The following is a 14,880-nucleotide window of genomic DNA, read 5'->3' as shown; positions in this document are numbered from 1 at the left end:
GCGCAGGAACAAATGTTCTTGAAATAGTCCGCTTATACTTTCAAGTGGGATATTGGTAAGAACTGGCCAAAGGATTCATCGTGTGCAAATATTGTCTGCAGATGCCCTACAGGTATTCTGAGATGTGAACATTTCCAATGGTCCATACAAGTTTTGCAAGACCTTGATGAGATCTTCTTTAATCTGTACGTTCCTGGTCAGAGACTCCATATCAGCAGCCTGCACCTGCAGCTCTTCTTCTTGCACGGCCATCATGGACTGTAGAGCGGCAAGTTCCATCTGTGAAAAGAGGAATCAGTATCTGCCATGTTTACATTTGAACACGGAGGCAAACGCTTTCGCATATCATATCACTATCAGCCAGTAATGCAAGACAAAATGAGACAAGAACAGGGCTCTACGGGATCAAATAAAAAATCCATGCAGTATGGTAACGAAGGATGTTTTATGGGAAGATGTAATAGTTGCTTTTAATGATGTCTTCCACTTTAGCTGGCACTGCCAAACACATCAAATTTGTTTAACAAGCTTATTATGATACTGAAAAAGAACGGTGACCATTAGCAGAAGCAGGAAGAGATGAAGTTTTTGTGTAAGTACTGCAGCTAACAGATGAAAAAATGATAGCATTAGGATATCTCCATTTTGCAACACTTAATGAATTAATGGATTAGGCATCAAACCACAAAAGCTGCTAACATCACAAGAGATCACCAAACATTACATGCCTCCAGATGGAAGAGCATGCCACCACCTCTGAAGGAATCCTGCCAAAAGCTGGCACTACTTGCCCTAAACATTCAGTGTTCTCAACAGAAAATGACAAATACTTGGTTATGACAAAGTTTATTAAAACTCATGATAATAGGCCAGGCGCCATGGCTCATGCCTGCAATACTTTGGGAGGCAGAGGCTGGCAGATCATGAGGTCGGGAGTTTGAGACCAGCCTGAACAAAATGATGAAACCCTGTCTCCTAAAAATACAAAAATTAGCCCGGCATGCTGTTGCATACCAGTAATCCCAGCTACTCAGGAGGCTGAGGCAAGAGAGTCACTTGAACCTAGGAGGCAGAGGTTGCAGTGAGCTGAGATCATGCCACTGCACTCTAGTCTGGGTGACAGAACAAGACTCTGTCTCAAAAAAAAAAAAAATAATGATAATAACCATACCTGCTAACACTTACTGTGCTCTGGGCTCTCTAATAAATGCTTTGTATATATTTAAAGTGGGAAAAGTAGGTTCCTGCCTACTTTTCCCACTTTGATATCTGTCATTTTACTCCTCACTCACGACTCTGTAGGCACACTTGACTTTTTCTGTTCTAGGAACACCAGACTTTCTCTTAACTCAGGGCCTTTACAGCTTCTACTCCCCTGGCCTGAAATATCTTTCCCAGGGCTGCCTCCTCCTCATTCTCAGGTCCTAGCTTATGTGTTATCTGCTCAGAGAAGCCTTCTTTGGCCACCCTGTTTAAGATGGTCTCCATCCATGTTATCTTCTATCATTTCCCTCATATCACTTACTATAATCTATAGTATTTATTTGTTTATTGTCTATATCTGCCCAGTAGAAATTAACTACACAGAGCCAGAGACCTTACTGATTTCATGTACTACCTCATCCCCAGCACTAGCCCCAGTTTAGAGACAATCCCCATGTAGCTAAAGAATGAATGAAGGAGTGAATCCTCACAACAATCCTATAAAATAACTCCTCTTGGATTTGTACATAAGGTGACTTTTTCTACTCTTCAATTTACAGACAAGGTGATTGAGTCTGAGAGAAATTAAGGAGCTTGTTCAAAAACCACAGGGCTAGCTAGTAAGTGGCGAATCCACAACATGAACTCGGGGAAGCTGACTCAGAGGCAGTCGGCTATAATGTCTTCCCAGGAGATGCCACATATCCATACAGTCTTTATGGTAAGGGCAAGTTGTTTTAAATAAACTCTTTAAAGGAATTTAGCAATAGCTAAATATCACCCCCTCAAAATACCCAATCAAAGGCATTAGAATTTCATGATTCTAAAAATAGGACAGAACCAAAAAGTAACATTACTCTGGATTTGGTATATGTGAGAAAAACAGGAAGAGCATGTGGAAACTACAATATCTGACATGAATAATCAGATAACGGCTAAGGTAGAACCACAAAAAGGAAGGGGGGCTTTTTAAAGGAGATTTTTAAAACTGGTATTTCTTAAATGCCATACATTCTCATATCCTAAAAACTAATGGGGTCATAAAACACGAGTCTGTTTGTACGCAGAAATATGGTAATAAAATGAAAAGATAAAATATGTTAATTCTGTCACAAATACAAACACAGGTTTTATATTATAGATCTAGCTGTGGCAAAAGGTAGAAAATAACTAAGGAGCTAGTTAGACTAGCTAGCTAAACTTAATTTAGGAAGCCACAACACTGACTGGTCTTCTAAAGGAGATGCCAGAGTAACAAACAGGCTTTTGGTTTTAGACTGTAACTCTGCACTGTGCTCCTCATATTTCTTCAGCATCGTAGCTGAATATGCACCTAGCTGTGGAGAAAAGGCAGGGTAAGGGAATCTCTAAGGCTGAAAGGCCTCTTCTAAAAATATTGATGAAAACTCTATGCTAGGGAGAGTTAAAGTGTAAGATGGGAAAAACATGTTCTAGGAAAGGAATCTTAGGAAGTATGTGAAGTCACAAAAATCTGGAGTTTGAATCGTAGCTTTGGCATTTATTAGCCATGTAACTATTCTCCATTCCCATTTTAAAAAGAGAAATCAGTGTTTCAGCTTCTTCATCTATTAAAATTGGGCTGACGCCACTTCGTGCAGAGTTGTAAGCATTAGTGCTAGCACAGTACGTTGTATATGAATGCTCAATAAACATCGATTATACTCAAGTTCCTCTTGTTTCATGTTTCTCAAACTAATTTCATGGGTCTAATGTCATAACTAAGCAACAATCACACAACACTTCCTTTTTTCACTAGTGCTTTCTTCTTATTATTATTATTATTTGGAGGCGAAGTTTCACTCTTGTTGCCTAGGCTGGAGTGTGATGGCACGATCTCAGCTGACTGCAACCTCTGCCTCCAGGGTTCAAGTGATTCTCCTGCCTCAGTCTCCTGAGTAGCTGGGATCGCAGGCACCCACCACCATACCTGGCTAATTTTTGTATTTTTAGTAGAGACGAGATTTTGCCATATTGGCCAGGCTGGTCTCGAACTTCTGACCTCAAGTGATCCACCCAGCTCAGCCTCCCAAAGTGCTGGGATTACAGGCGTGAGCCACTGCACCTGGCCTTTACAATTATTTTATTCCAGTTAGCAATGGGGAGAGAGCGTTGCATTTTTCCAGCACTTAATAAGTTTTAGTGGTCCCAGTATAAAAATAGGAGTATCTTGTTGAGATTATGCATATAAAAAATAACTTATATTTTTCCCCCAAAAGAAAAAAGTTATACCTGGCATTTGGACTCAGATGTTATACTTGGAGAATTATACACTTTTAAATATAAACTATTTTGAAAGAAAAAATAATAGGGATTTAAAAATTAAGACTTGACTAGAAAACTCACCTGACTTTCTCTTTCTTTTTTAGCCATGAGTTCAAGTTCCTCTTTGGCATTACTCAGTTCTTTTTCCAGCCCTGCAACTGTGTCCAAGTCTCCTAAAATGAAAATAGAGTGCTGGTTTTAATTACTATTAACATAATGTAATATCTGCTGCCTCCTTTGAGCAATTTACTCAGAACATATTCCAATAATAAGAAAAAATAAAACATATACACAGGTTGTTCTTTGTAGCATTATTTATAATGGCCAAACACTGCAATCATCTTGCATGCTATAAAGAAAAGCTAGAATAAACTATAGTATATTCACATATGGCACTATAGACTGCTGTAGAAAAATGAATAAGAATGATCTTTATGAGCTTATATGGAATGATTTTGAGATTCTGAGAATATGTTAAGTAAAATATGTGCTTAAGAATACATCTAAGGTAGTAGGTTTTAGATTAGGAAAAGGGGGAATAAGAATGCACATATATATATATCACATACACAAAGATGATTCATTTGCTTATTTTTGCAGAAAGATATACAGAAATAATAACCCAGAAATGAAACTGATTACCTTCAGGAGATGAGTGGAAACAGGAGAGAAGGGATAGGGAAAGAGACGGGACATCTGAGTATATAATCTTATATACTGGAGTTTTGAACTGTGTTAATGTTTAATTTTTAATATGTAAGTCAGCTCGACAATTAATGGAAGAGAAAAAGCCTAAAATTTAGTATTATATAAATAAACGAATCTATATAGCAAACAGATAATAAAACCACCCAGAAGATAATTAAAAAATTAATCCAAATAATTTCTGAACTCACTAACTGCACACCATCAGTGCAAAATACCCTAAGGATAAAAAGAATTTCAAAAATACCCTAAGGATAAAAAAAAATCACAAAAAAAAAACCTTAAACATTACGTAATACATTTATCGTTGATAGTGGTATTTATGTAGTAATTCTGAAACTACTTTTATAGCATTCTGCAAATGTGTAAATACTTTGAAATGTATTGACATTATAAGTAACCAGGGCTCTCAAGGAGATAGAAATGTGAACTGAGGGAAAAAAGAACCTATATTGTTAAATTGGAATTACAGAAAGCAGCATCAAATCTTCATATGTATAAAAATACATACTATATACTTAAAAATATTCATTGCTAGCTCTGTTCACTTAAAAGGGCCTAGAAGCAAAAGGTATTCATGTCGCAATAAAGACACTGTGCCCAGATCATAGTGTGTCAATGCCATTACTACCAAAAGGAACCAGCGGGCTCTTTAGGATAATGGCTGGTTCTGGGACTGAGGCAGGTAAAGTAAAAGGTAATCATAGAATATCTTATTGTGCCAGAAACTATCAAAGTGCTAAAAAAAAAGCCAAAAAACCGATGAGGATATGGCAAACGGTCAGGGTCAGAGAAGCAGCTTGATGAGGCTCCTACTGACCAAATCTGGGTTAATTTGAGGAGTAAAGAAAATAATGAACAAAATCAATAATATAATGATTTCATTTTTATTTTTCCCATGTATATGAAATTTATTCAAAATAGATCCTTAGAGACAGAAGAGAGATTAATGATTGCCAGCAGTTTGAGAGAAACGACTGTTAACGGGATGGATTTCTTGGGAGGCTGATCTAAAATTACATAGTCACAATGGCTACACACCCCACCTCTCTGAATATACTAAAAAATACTAATTTGTATGCTTCAATGAATTGCATAGTATGTGAATTATGTTTTAATAAAACTGTTATTTTTTTTATGATACTTTAAGTTCTGGGTACATGTGCAGATCTTGCAGGATTGTTACATAGGTACACACATGCCATGGTGATTCGCTGCCTCCATCCCCGTCACCTACATTAGGCATTTCTCCTATTATCATCCCTCCATATTCTCCTCACCCCCTGCTGTTGCTCCCCTAGTCCCCCTACCCCACAACAGACCCCAGTGTGTGATGTTCCTCTCGCTGTGTCCATGTGTTCTCATTAATATAACGATTTTTAAAAATCTATACTGATAAAAACAAATGGGGTACAGGGATAGGGAAAGGACGGTCTTCTTTATAAAATAATATCCACAAATAAATAAAGAAGAAATTTTAAAAACAGAAAATCATATTTTTTTTTTGAGACTGAGTCTTGTTCTGTCGCCTAGGCCAGTATGCAGTGGGGCAATCTTTCTATCTCCTGGGTTCAAGTGATTCTTTTGCTTCAGCCTGCTGAGTAGCTGTGATTACAGGCATGTGCCACCACGCCTGACTCATTTTTGTATTTTTAGTAGAGATGTAGTTTCATCATGTTGGCCAGGCTGGCCTCAAACTCCTGAGCTCAAGTGATTGGCTCTCCTGGGCCTCCCAAAGTGCTGGGATTAAAGGCATGAGCCACCATGCCCAGCCCTGAAAATCACTATTTTTAAGCTACCAATGTAAGAGTTGGTTCAGGTAAGGCTCAAATGATACTAAAACCACGAGTGAATGATTGTTGGAAAACAGAACTGTCGCCATCTCAAGTTCAGCCAGCAGATCACTTATATATTAAGGGAAAATGAACCTTTTACAAGGGAGAGATTGGGCAGCTACAACCTTAACCAAATGACTAAATTTAACGTCACCAAGGATGACACAAACTGATTGTGATGCGCTAAGAAAGATGTCATCCTGGCTCACACCTATAATCCCAGCACTTTGGGAGGCTGAGGCAGGTGGATCACTTGAGGCTAGGAGTTCCAGACCAGCCTGGCTAACATGGTGAAACCCCATCTCTGAAAAAAACAAAAACAAACAAACAAAAAAACTAGCCAAGTGTGGTGGCGCATGCCTGCAGTCATGGCTACTTGGAAGGCTGAGGTGGGAAGATCACCTGAACCTGGGAGGCAGAGGTTGCAGTAAGCCAAGATGGTGCCACTGCAATCCAGCCTGGGCAATTTTGAGATTCTGTCTCAAAAAAAAAGTGGGGGGGGAGGGAGATGGGGAGAGGGAGAGAGGAAGAGAGACGGAGAGATGGAGAGGAGGAGGGGGGAGAGGGAGATGGGGAGATGGAGAGAGGGAGAGAGGAAGAGAGACGGAGAGATGGAGAGGAGGAGAGGGGGAGAGGGAGAGAGGAAGAGGTTGAGTCATTCATATCATATTCCTGCCGAAATGTTTAACTCAAATCTGACCACAAGAAAACAATCACAGCTAAATTGAGGAATATTTGCTGGCCTGGATTCTTAAAAAATGCCAATCTCACTAAAAAAAAAAAAAAGCTAGACAATTGTTCTAGATTAGAGACTAAGAGACATGACAACTAAGCACAATGCATAACCCCGGGGTTGGGGGGAACCAAAGCAGCTATACAGAACATGATGGGGACAACAGGAACTCTGAATGTGGACTGCGTATTAGACACTAAGCCTGTTTCAAGGTTAAATGTTCTGAGTGTGATAATTACGCTGTAGCTGTGTAGGAGAATGTTCTTGTTCTTAGGAAATACTTACTGAAGTATTCAGGAATAAAGTGTCATGATTTCTGTCAGAAATTCTCCAGTGGTTCAGAATATACATTACATTTACATATGAGTGTGTACATGGAGAGAAATCAGGCAAATGTGGCAGAATGTTAATAACTGGTCTTAAGAAAAATGTACATAAGTATTCACTATTCTGCTTTTGCCAATTTTCCGTAGGTTTGAAATTTCCAAAATAAAAAAATTTAGGGAAAAGCACACTTTTTATAAAAGGCAAATAAAGGATTTTTTAGAATTCCAACATTCTTTGACTTTTTGGTTAGTATAAAGTTTTCCTACTAGAGAATGACTACTTGTAAGACTTTTCTACACCATCCCCTGAATGGGGCTAGGCTTGGCAAATAACTCAATGTACACTGCCTACCCTTCCTAACAGTTTAACACAGGTGATGTGAAGTGACAGCGAGTGGCCCCAGACTTGAAAGATACCTGGGAAAAGCTGTCAGCACATAGCCCTGCTGTGCAGGATTGGAACCACTACCTCCTGCATTTCTGAATCCCTGGCAAAGCCCTCTGAAAAGGAGAATAAGGACAGAGTTTCTCTGGGCCAAATTTTGAACCCAGAGGAATAATGTCAACTCAACATAAGGTAAGGACAGTTCTTCAGCCTTTCAGAGGAATTCCAAACTTATTTTTTTCCATTAAGGTAGGAAGAGAAAAAGAGTCTTGGCCAAACCTATTAATAGAAAGATTAACAGAAGGAAAAACAAAGTCCCTTAATGAAATGAAATTTGGCTTTTACCTAATATGGATCTGGGTATGCTGGCATCCTCTTTGGCAGTCAGTGAAGCGCCATCATCTCTGGAAGGTGTCTGCATTGAACCCTAAAAAATTAGAAAAGTCGGGGGACTTAGGAAGATGCAGGAACTATGATCACAATGATAGTACTGAGAACATTCTCACAGTTTGGTATTAAAATTATCACACTGACACCTCAAATGTAACAAGGAAACACATTCAGCATGAATTATCTAAGTCTATAGTTCTTACCTGCTCAGTCTGTTCTCCAAGAGGGGGGCCAATGGAGGGAACTTCAGCTCGTTGGTTAGAGATAGGTGCTTGGGACATCATGGAGTCTCTCCCTCCCAAATATTGACGCAGGACCTGTAATTCTGAATTTCTTTCCATTAAGGCTTGCACCATCTTCCGTGCAGCAGCCTAGTAAGAGGAAATCACAAACAACATTAGAAAAATATTCTAGTAAAACAAAATTTTTGTTCTGGTATTATTTCTTCAAAGTCAATCATTTGTTAAAAACAACAACAGTGGTCCTTAGGAAATAGCTGCCTTGCTTTTAGTTTACAGGGAAAAACTTAGTTAAAGTGAATGGGAAAAAGTCTCATAGGCAGAACACGGGGGAAAAACTGAATTTAACACATTTGTAGCAGATAAGAGAATCTGAAACAGGTTCTGCTAGAACGACCAGGCAAAGGTGTTAAGATTCTGGAATCAGGATAACAAATGTCTCTATTCTCGGAGAGCTGCTGCTTAGGACTGGATTGCCCTTCACGCAAACATCTGTGTGGTTTGCTGCTTTTGGGTCTTTGCCAAATGACACCTTTTCAGGTTGGCCTTTCCTGCATATCCTATCTAAAACAGCAATCTCGCTGGCCAAAGGGTACAAGCTTTCAGGTACAAGATGACTATGTTTTGGGAATCCAATGTACAGCATGGTGACTTTAGTTAATAATACTGAATTGTTTACTTGAAATTTGCTGAGAGAGTAGATCTTTAGTGTCTTCACCACACACGTATAAAATGTGTAGTGACGGATGTGTTAACTTGGTCATGGTAATCATTTCACAATGTATATGTGCATCAAAATATCATTTGTACACCTTGAACATATAAAATATTTATCAATTATACCTCAATAAAGCTGGGAAAAAAAACTTTTAAAAATCCAGCAATCTCTTCTCTATCCCCAATTCCCCTTACTGTGCTAAATCTTTTTTCAATGCACTTACCATTATCTGATATATATCTCTCTCTGCTTCCCCTACATGGAATGTAAGTTTCCTAAAGGCAACTTGGTGCTGAATCCCAAGCACCCTGTACAGTGTCTGGCACATAATAGGCACTCACTACAAATTTACTGAATCAATCAGTTACACACATAAACATGTTTATCAGACCACATAATCAGGAATCTCAGTCTCAAAATCACCAAACTCAGTTTCATTTCAAATTCCAGTTTTCTAAGACAGATGATGACACAATTAGGGAAAGACCTAGAACTTCTGTAACTATTAACGCACAGGAAGTCTGCATTTAAACAGAAAATCTGGAAATAATAAATTGGTATTAAAATGACTGAGGGGATCAGATGATGAATCATAACACCAACTGTCTCTAAGGAAAAGTACTATTGTGGGTTTTTTTTCATTATTTATTTATTTATTTATTTTGTATTGCATTTCAGGTTTGGGGTACATTGTTTTAAGTGAGAAGCTGAGCTCTTGTCATGATTTCTAAGGGAAATATGAGAAAAAAACTTCTATTTTTCAGTAAGAAAAATTTGGGCTCTTTGGAGATTTAGATAACCATTTTAGAGGTTATCAGTACATTATAAAAGTACCTTAATAAAAATATCTGTGAAAACTGTGGGAAAAAAACATAATAAATTGGGAGGCTGAGGCGGGTGGATCACGAGGTCAAGAGATCGAGACCATCCTGGTCAACATGGTGAAACCCTGTCTCTACTAAAAATACAAAAAATTAGCTGGGCATGGTGGTGCATGCCTGTAATCCCAGCTACTCAGGAGGCTGAGGCAGGAGAATTGCCTGAACCCAGGAGGCGGAGGTTGCGGTGAGCCGAGATCGCGCCATTGCACTCCAGCCTGGGTAACAAGAGCGAAACTCCGTCTCAAAAAATAATGATAATAATAATAATAAATAACATATAGGATATATACTGTGCTCTATCTGCCTTGGCACTCTTTTCCTAGTAGTATTTAGGAGTTTCAGCAGGGCTCCTCCAATGCAGTCCATGAGCCAACTGCATCACTGTCACCTGGAAACTTGTTAGGAATGCAAATTCCTAAGTCCCACCTATACCTCTGAATTTCTGTCTCTGGAGTTGAGCTCTACAATCTACATCTTTAAAAAGCTATCGGGTGATTTCTTTTGCATGTAAAGTTAGAGAAGCAGATCTAGAAGAATACAACCATTAATCTTCTTGAGTTGAAAAATCTGTAAGTTCCATCATCTTCATTATTCTATTACCTGCAGGGCATAATAATTCTTTTTGCTGAGGCATAATAAAGACTAATTCTTCCAAAGTAGAAACAGGTTAAAAAGAAAACTCAAAGTTGCTAGCCTCTTGCGAAAGGCTTAAATGATTTAGAATAATTTTATTAGGTCTGTTTCAGAAACCATTTCTGAAGCACACAGCAGGACTGGTCTAACAAGATGCGTATTTACTTCAGTGGGCCTAACAATTAGAACAGTGGAGTATAATCCCTTTATCACGTAAGGACACGTAAGAAAATACTATGGGGTTAAATAACATAGGCAAGAAAGAGTCTTTCTTCTTCTAAAAACTGACTAGGGGTATTCTGAGCTACTGGGTCTCTGAAATGTAGCACAAGTCAACCAAGAGTCTTTAGCCTTGTGAAGAAAAGACACAGAAATAAGGAAAAATTAAGAATTTACTTCTGGGCAGGGAATGGTGGCTCACGCCTGTAATCTCAGCACTTTGAGAGGCCAAGGTGGGTAGATCACTTGAGGCCAGGAATCAGAAACCAGCCTGGCCAAATGGTGAAACCTCATCTCTACTAAAAATACAAAAATTAACCAGGTATAGTGGTGCATGCCTGTAATCCCAGCTACTGGGGAGGCTGAGGCAGGAGAATCGCTTGAACCCAGGAGGCAGAGGTTGCAGTGAGCTGCGATCACACCACTGCACTGCAGCCTGGGTGACAGAGGGAGTCACCATCTTGAAAAATAATAATAATAAAAAAAAGAACTTACTTCTGAAATGTTGTGAAGGTAATATACCCCATACTATTATGAGATTATTTATTCTCATCAAGACCTCTGAAAAATGCAATCTTTTCTTCCTCTTAGGATAACTCAGATTTAACAAAAACTAAGAGTAAACATGTTGAGTCTAAGTTTTCCCATACCTTGGCTGGAAATGCAAAGTATCACTGAGGTCTTAATAATTCAGAATCTAAATCAAAACACTCCAAAACTTCTACTCCTTTCTCTCAAAATGATAAGATTATTATTATTTTTTTTTTGAGACAAGAGTTTCGCTCTTGTTACCCAGGCTGGAGTGCAATGCTGCAATCTCAACTCACCGCAACCTCCGCCTCCTGGGTTCAAGCAATTCTCCTGCCTCAGCCTCCCGAGTAGCTGGGACTACAGGCGTGTGCCACCGTGCCCAGCTAATTCTTGTATTTTTAGTAGAGACGGGGTTTCACTATGTTGACCAGGATGGTCTCGATCTCTTGACCTCGTGATCCACCCGCCTCGGCCTCCCAAAGTTCTGGGATTATAGGCATAAAAATGATCAGTTTATTAAGGAAAAAAAATGTACATAATGACGTTAATGGATACATGTATTGTTTAGGCACCCTTCCAAAGATAAGTTTACAAAAAATTTTTCATACTTTGATGATCAGTATAAAACTGTGGTCTAAGGCCAGGCACAGTGGCTCACACGTATAACTCCAGCATTCTGGGAAGCCAAGGCAGGATGATTGCTTGAGCCCAGGACTTTGAGACCAGCCTGCACAAATAGCAAGACCCCCATCTCTAAACAAATAACTAAATAAGTAAAACTGTGGTCTAGGTAATAAATTGAAGAAACAGTTGACTGTAAAACATATCAATATACACACAGCTATAGTCTGCAAATGCTTCCTATTTGCAGACTATAAATACACTACATGATACTGTTCTGCTCTGTGCATTAGTCCTTACTTGGCTTTCCTGCTCCCTGGAGCTCATGGACTGAAGCAGGCCCTGAATCTCCATTTCATGTTCCACCACTTGTTTGTTGCGATCACTCAGAAGGTCCTGCAGCATCCTTTCCTTTCGCTGTAGACGCTGGCACAGCTCCTCTGCTATCTCACTCTGCCCTGGTCCAAGTTTGCAGAGCAATGTTGCACTAAGATCCTAATACAGAAGGAACACTGTGAGTTTCTGGAGGAAAGAACTGCCTCCAATAAATATCAAAGAGCTTAAAAGAAGGAGCTGTGAGATAATTGAGAATAAGTATCATGTTTTACTCATTTTTGTTTAAGCAGATCTAGCACAGGCCCAGAACGCAGAAGTCTCTAAATATACGTCCCAGGAATGAATACTAACAACATAGAAAACTATCTCTAGTGGACCCTTACATTCATACTGTTTTCTGAAATAAGTCTTTCCTATTTGTTCAGGGCATGTAACAATTGTTAGATGAGGATAAATGGATACTCAATTCATTGATTTATTTTCTCCCCAGTGTAACCTTATAGGGGGAAGCAGAAAACAATAAGCTGAAAGGAATACTAAACAGCTATGTTTGCTATCATGGTGTTGGTTCCTTTAATTTCTGTATTAACCAATGGCTCATGATGGAGGAAACAGAGGGGCCATACTGCCTAGGTTACCAGATCTGCTACTTAGGAGCTACCTTAGCTTGGACAAGGTTCTCAAGTTCAGAAGTCTGTTTCCTCCTCTCTGTAACAGGGACAACAGTATGTGCCTCATGGACTTGTAAGGATTCAATGAGTTACTAACCATTAAGATCTTAAACCAGTACCTGACCCAGCACGAACACTGTAACTAACGAAGGTTAGCTATTACATTAAAAGATGCAATTTTTAGGTCTCATTAATTCTCACATAACTTCTTTGAGAAAGTTAATTGCCAGCTTAAGTTTCTAGATGTGAAAAATAAAATCCCAGTGAAAGTCAATGACTTGCTCAGGCACAGAATGAAATTAAAGACTGGGTCAGAGTCCTCCCGACCTGAAGAGTCCTAACCCAAGGCTCAGTTTACATCATCACTAAGCCAACTGCCTTTAAGTTAACTGAAGTCTTGCCTCGACTTCCTTGTTCCTGTCATGCAGAGATGTCTGTAACTGCTGAGTGATACTCTCTTGTTCCTTCTGCCAACGGCTAAATTTGGTTTCCATTTCTTCTTTCAGCCACTGGAGGTTTTGACAGGTAGCAGATAATTGTTCCACTTCCAGGCCTTTGGCCCTCAGGAGACTCTCCATACTCTACAGCCATAAAGAGAGCAATCATCAGTCAAAACATTACCCCATACTCCTCAGGATAAATGAGAAATTAGATCCACTTTTAAATCATCTCCCATCAATATTTTTATTTGCAAGAGGAGAACATTGACCTAGACAATGCCATACTAATTTATTTTTTTCGTTTTTAGAAACTTTTATCTAGATTGTGGAGAGATTAAGTATAGAATATATGATAAAATGAAGTCTCTGGAGGAAGTACACTATGCTATAAAGGATTTCTCGGAAAAGTGGCAGATACTTAGATACATAAGCTCTAAAATAAATATCCAAAAAAGCCCACAGTAAATGTTGATAAGTATTCCAACTATGGCAATTCACATGCATGTATATAATATTAATGTAGAAAACACAATATAATAGTTACACCCTGGCAATGTTTCAGTTAAAAAAAAAAAAAGTGAGAGAGAAAGACGGGCGTGGGGGAGAGAGAGAATTTACGTATGAACAAGAATTGGAAGTAAATCAGAACTGTGTAAACAGAAATCAATATTCACTGTCTCTCCTCACAAAACCAACACAAATGCCCATCGATGACAGACTGGACTGGGAAAATGTGGCACATATACACCATGGAATATTATGCAACAATCAAAAATGATGAGTTCATGTCCTTTGTAGGGACATGGATGAATCTGGAGAACATCATTCTCAGCAAACTGACACAAGAACAGAAAATGAAATACCGCATATTCTCACTCACAGGCGGGTGATGAACAATGAGAACACATGGACCCAGGGAAGGGAGCACTACACACTGGGATCTGTTGGGGGGAATAGGGGAGGGACAGCGGGGGGGAGGGGAGCTGGGGAGGGATAGCATGGGGAGAAATGCCAAATGTGGGTGAAGGGGAGGAAGGCAGCAAAACACACTGCCACGTGTTGCAACTATCTTGCATGTTCTGCACATGTACCCCAAAACCTAAAATGCAATTAAAAAAAAAAAACAAAAAAAAGTAGAAGTGCCAAAATCTCTCACTTTCTAATCTACAATGATGGAACCAGTGACTGCTATTTTTGGTTTTCTCCCCTCTTATAAAGCAAACTCCCTGTTTTTCAGAAAATGATGGAAGGGGGTCATGTTTCAGGCTTAGAACACAGGTGGGAGAGGAATACCATGTCGCGATAGGTTGTGCTCTTACCTGCATAGTAGCTTCATTGGAGGAGAGGACCCCACGCAGTCTCTCTAAGTCATGATCTCGCTCTCTCACAGCAAGGCGAAGCTGACGCAGTTCTTTTTCTTTCTCTTCTACAGCAGAGAATTTTTCATCTATAGCCCGCTGCAAGGAAAGGAAGATTCCTAAAGCTCTGTAAGATTCACTATCCTGATCATTCTTATTCAACAAGATGGAAGAATAGAAAACCAAATCCCAAAGCAGCAAATTTAAGTAGACACAAATTTCTTTTTTTTTTTTTTGAGACGGAGTTTCGCTCTTGTTACCCAGGCTGGAGTGCAATGGCGCGATCTCGGCTCACCGCAACCTCTGCCTCCTGGGTTCAGGCAATTCTCCTGCCTCAGCCTCCCGAGTGGCTGGGATTACAGGCACGTGACAC

At 39.4% G+C, this 14,880-nt stretch overlaps 1 protein-coding gene across 1 annotated transcript in view; it reads right to left on the bottom strand.

Annotated features, from left to right (window-relative positions):
- Window positions 1-14,880, bottom strand: part of LOC100395293 (myomegalin) — a 201,819-nt gene that overhangs the window by 54,768 nt on the left and 132,171 nt on the right. The window contains 7 exon segments of the mRNA XM_078332881.1: window positions 163-279; window positions 3,568-3,659; window positions 7,816-7,897; window positions 8,064-8,231; window positions 12,003-12,197; window positions 13,111-13,290; window positions 14,469-14,606. Coding sequence (XP_078189007.1) covers window positions 163-279; window positions 3,568-3,659; window positions 7,816-7,897; window positions 8,064-8,231; window positions 12,003-12,197; window positions 13,111-13,290; window positions 14,469-14,606 — 972 coding nt within the window.

Source organism: Callithrix jacchus, chromosome 7 (assembly GCF_049354715.1).
Source record: "Callithrix jacchus isolate 240 chromosome 7, calJac240_pri, whole genome shotgun sequence".
In the NCBI taxonomy this organism is placed as follows: domain Eukaryota; kingdom Metazoa; phylum Chordata; class Mammalia; order Primates; family Cebidae; genus Callithrix; species Callithrix jacchus.
This window is presented reverse-complemented; position numbering and strand designations above follow the sequence as displayed.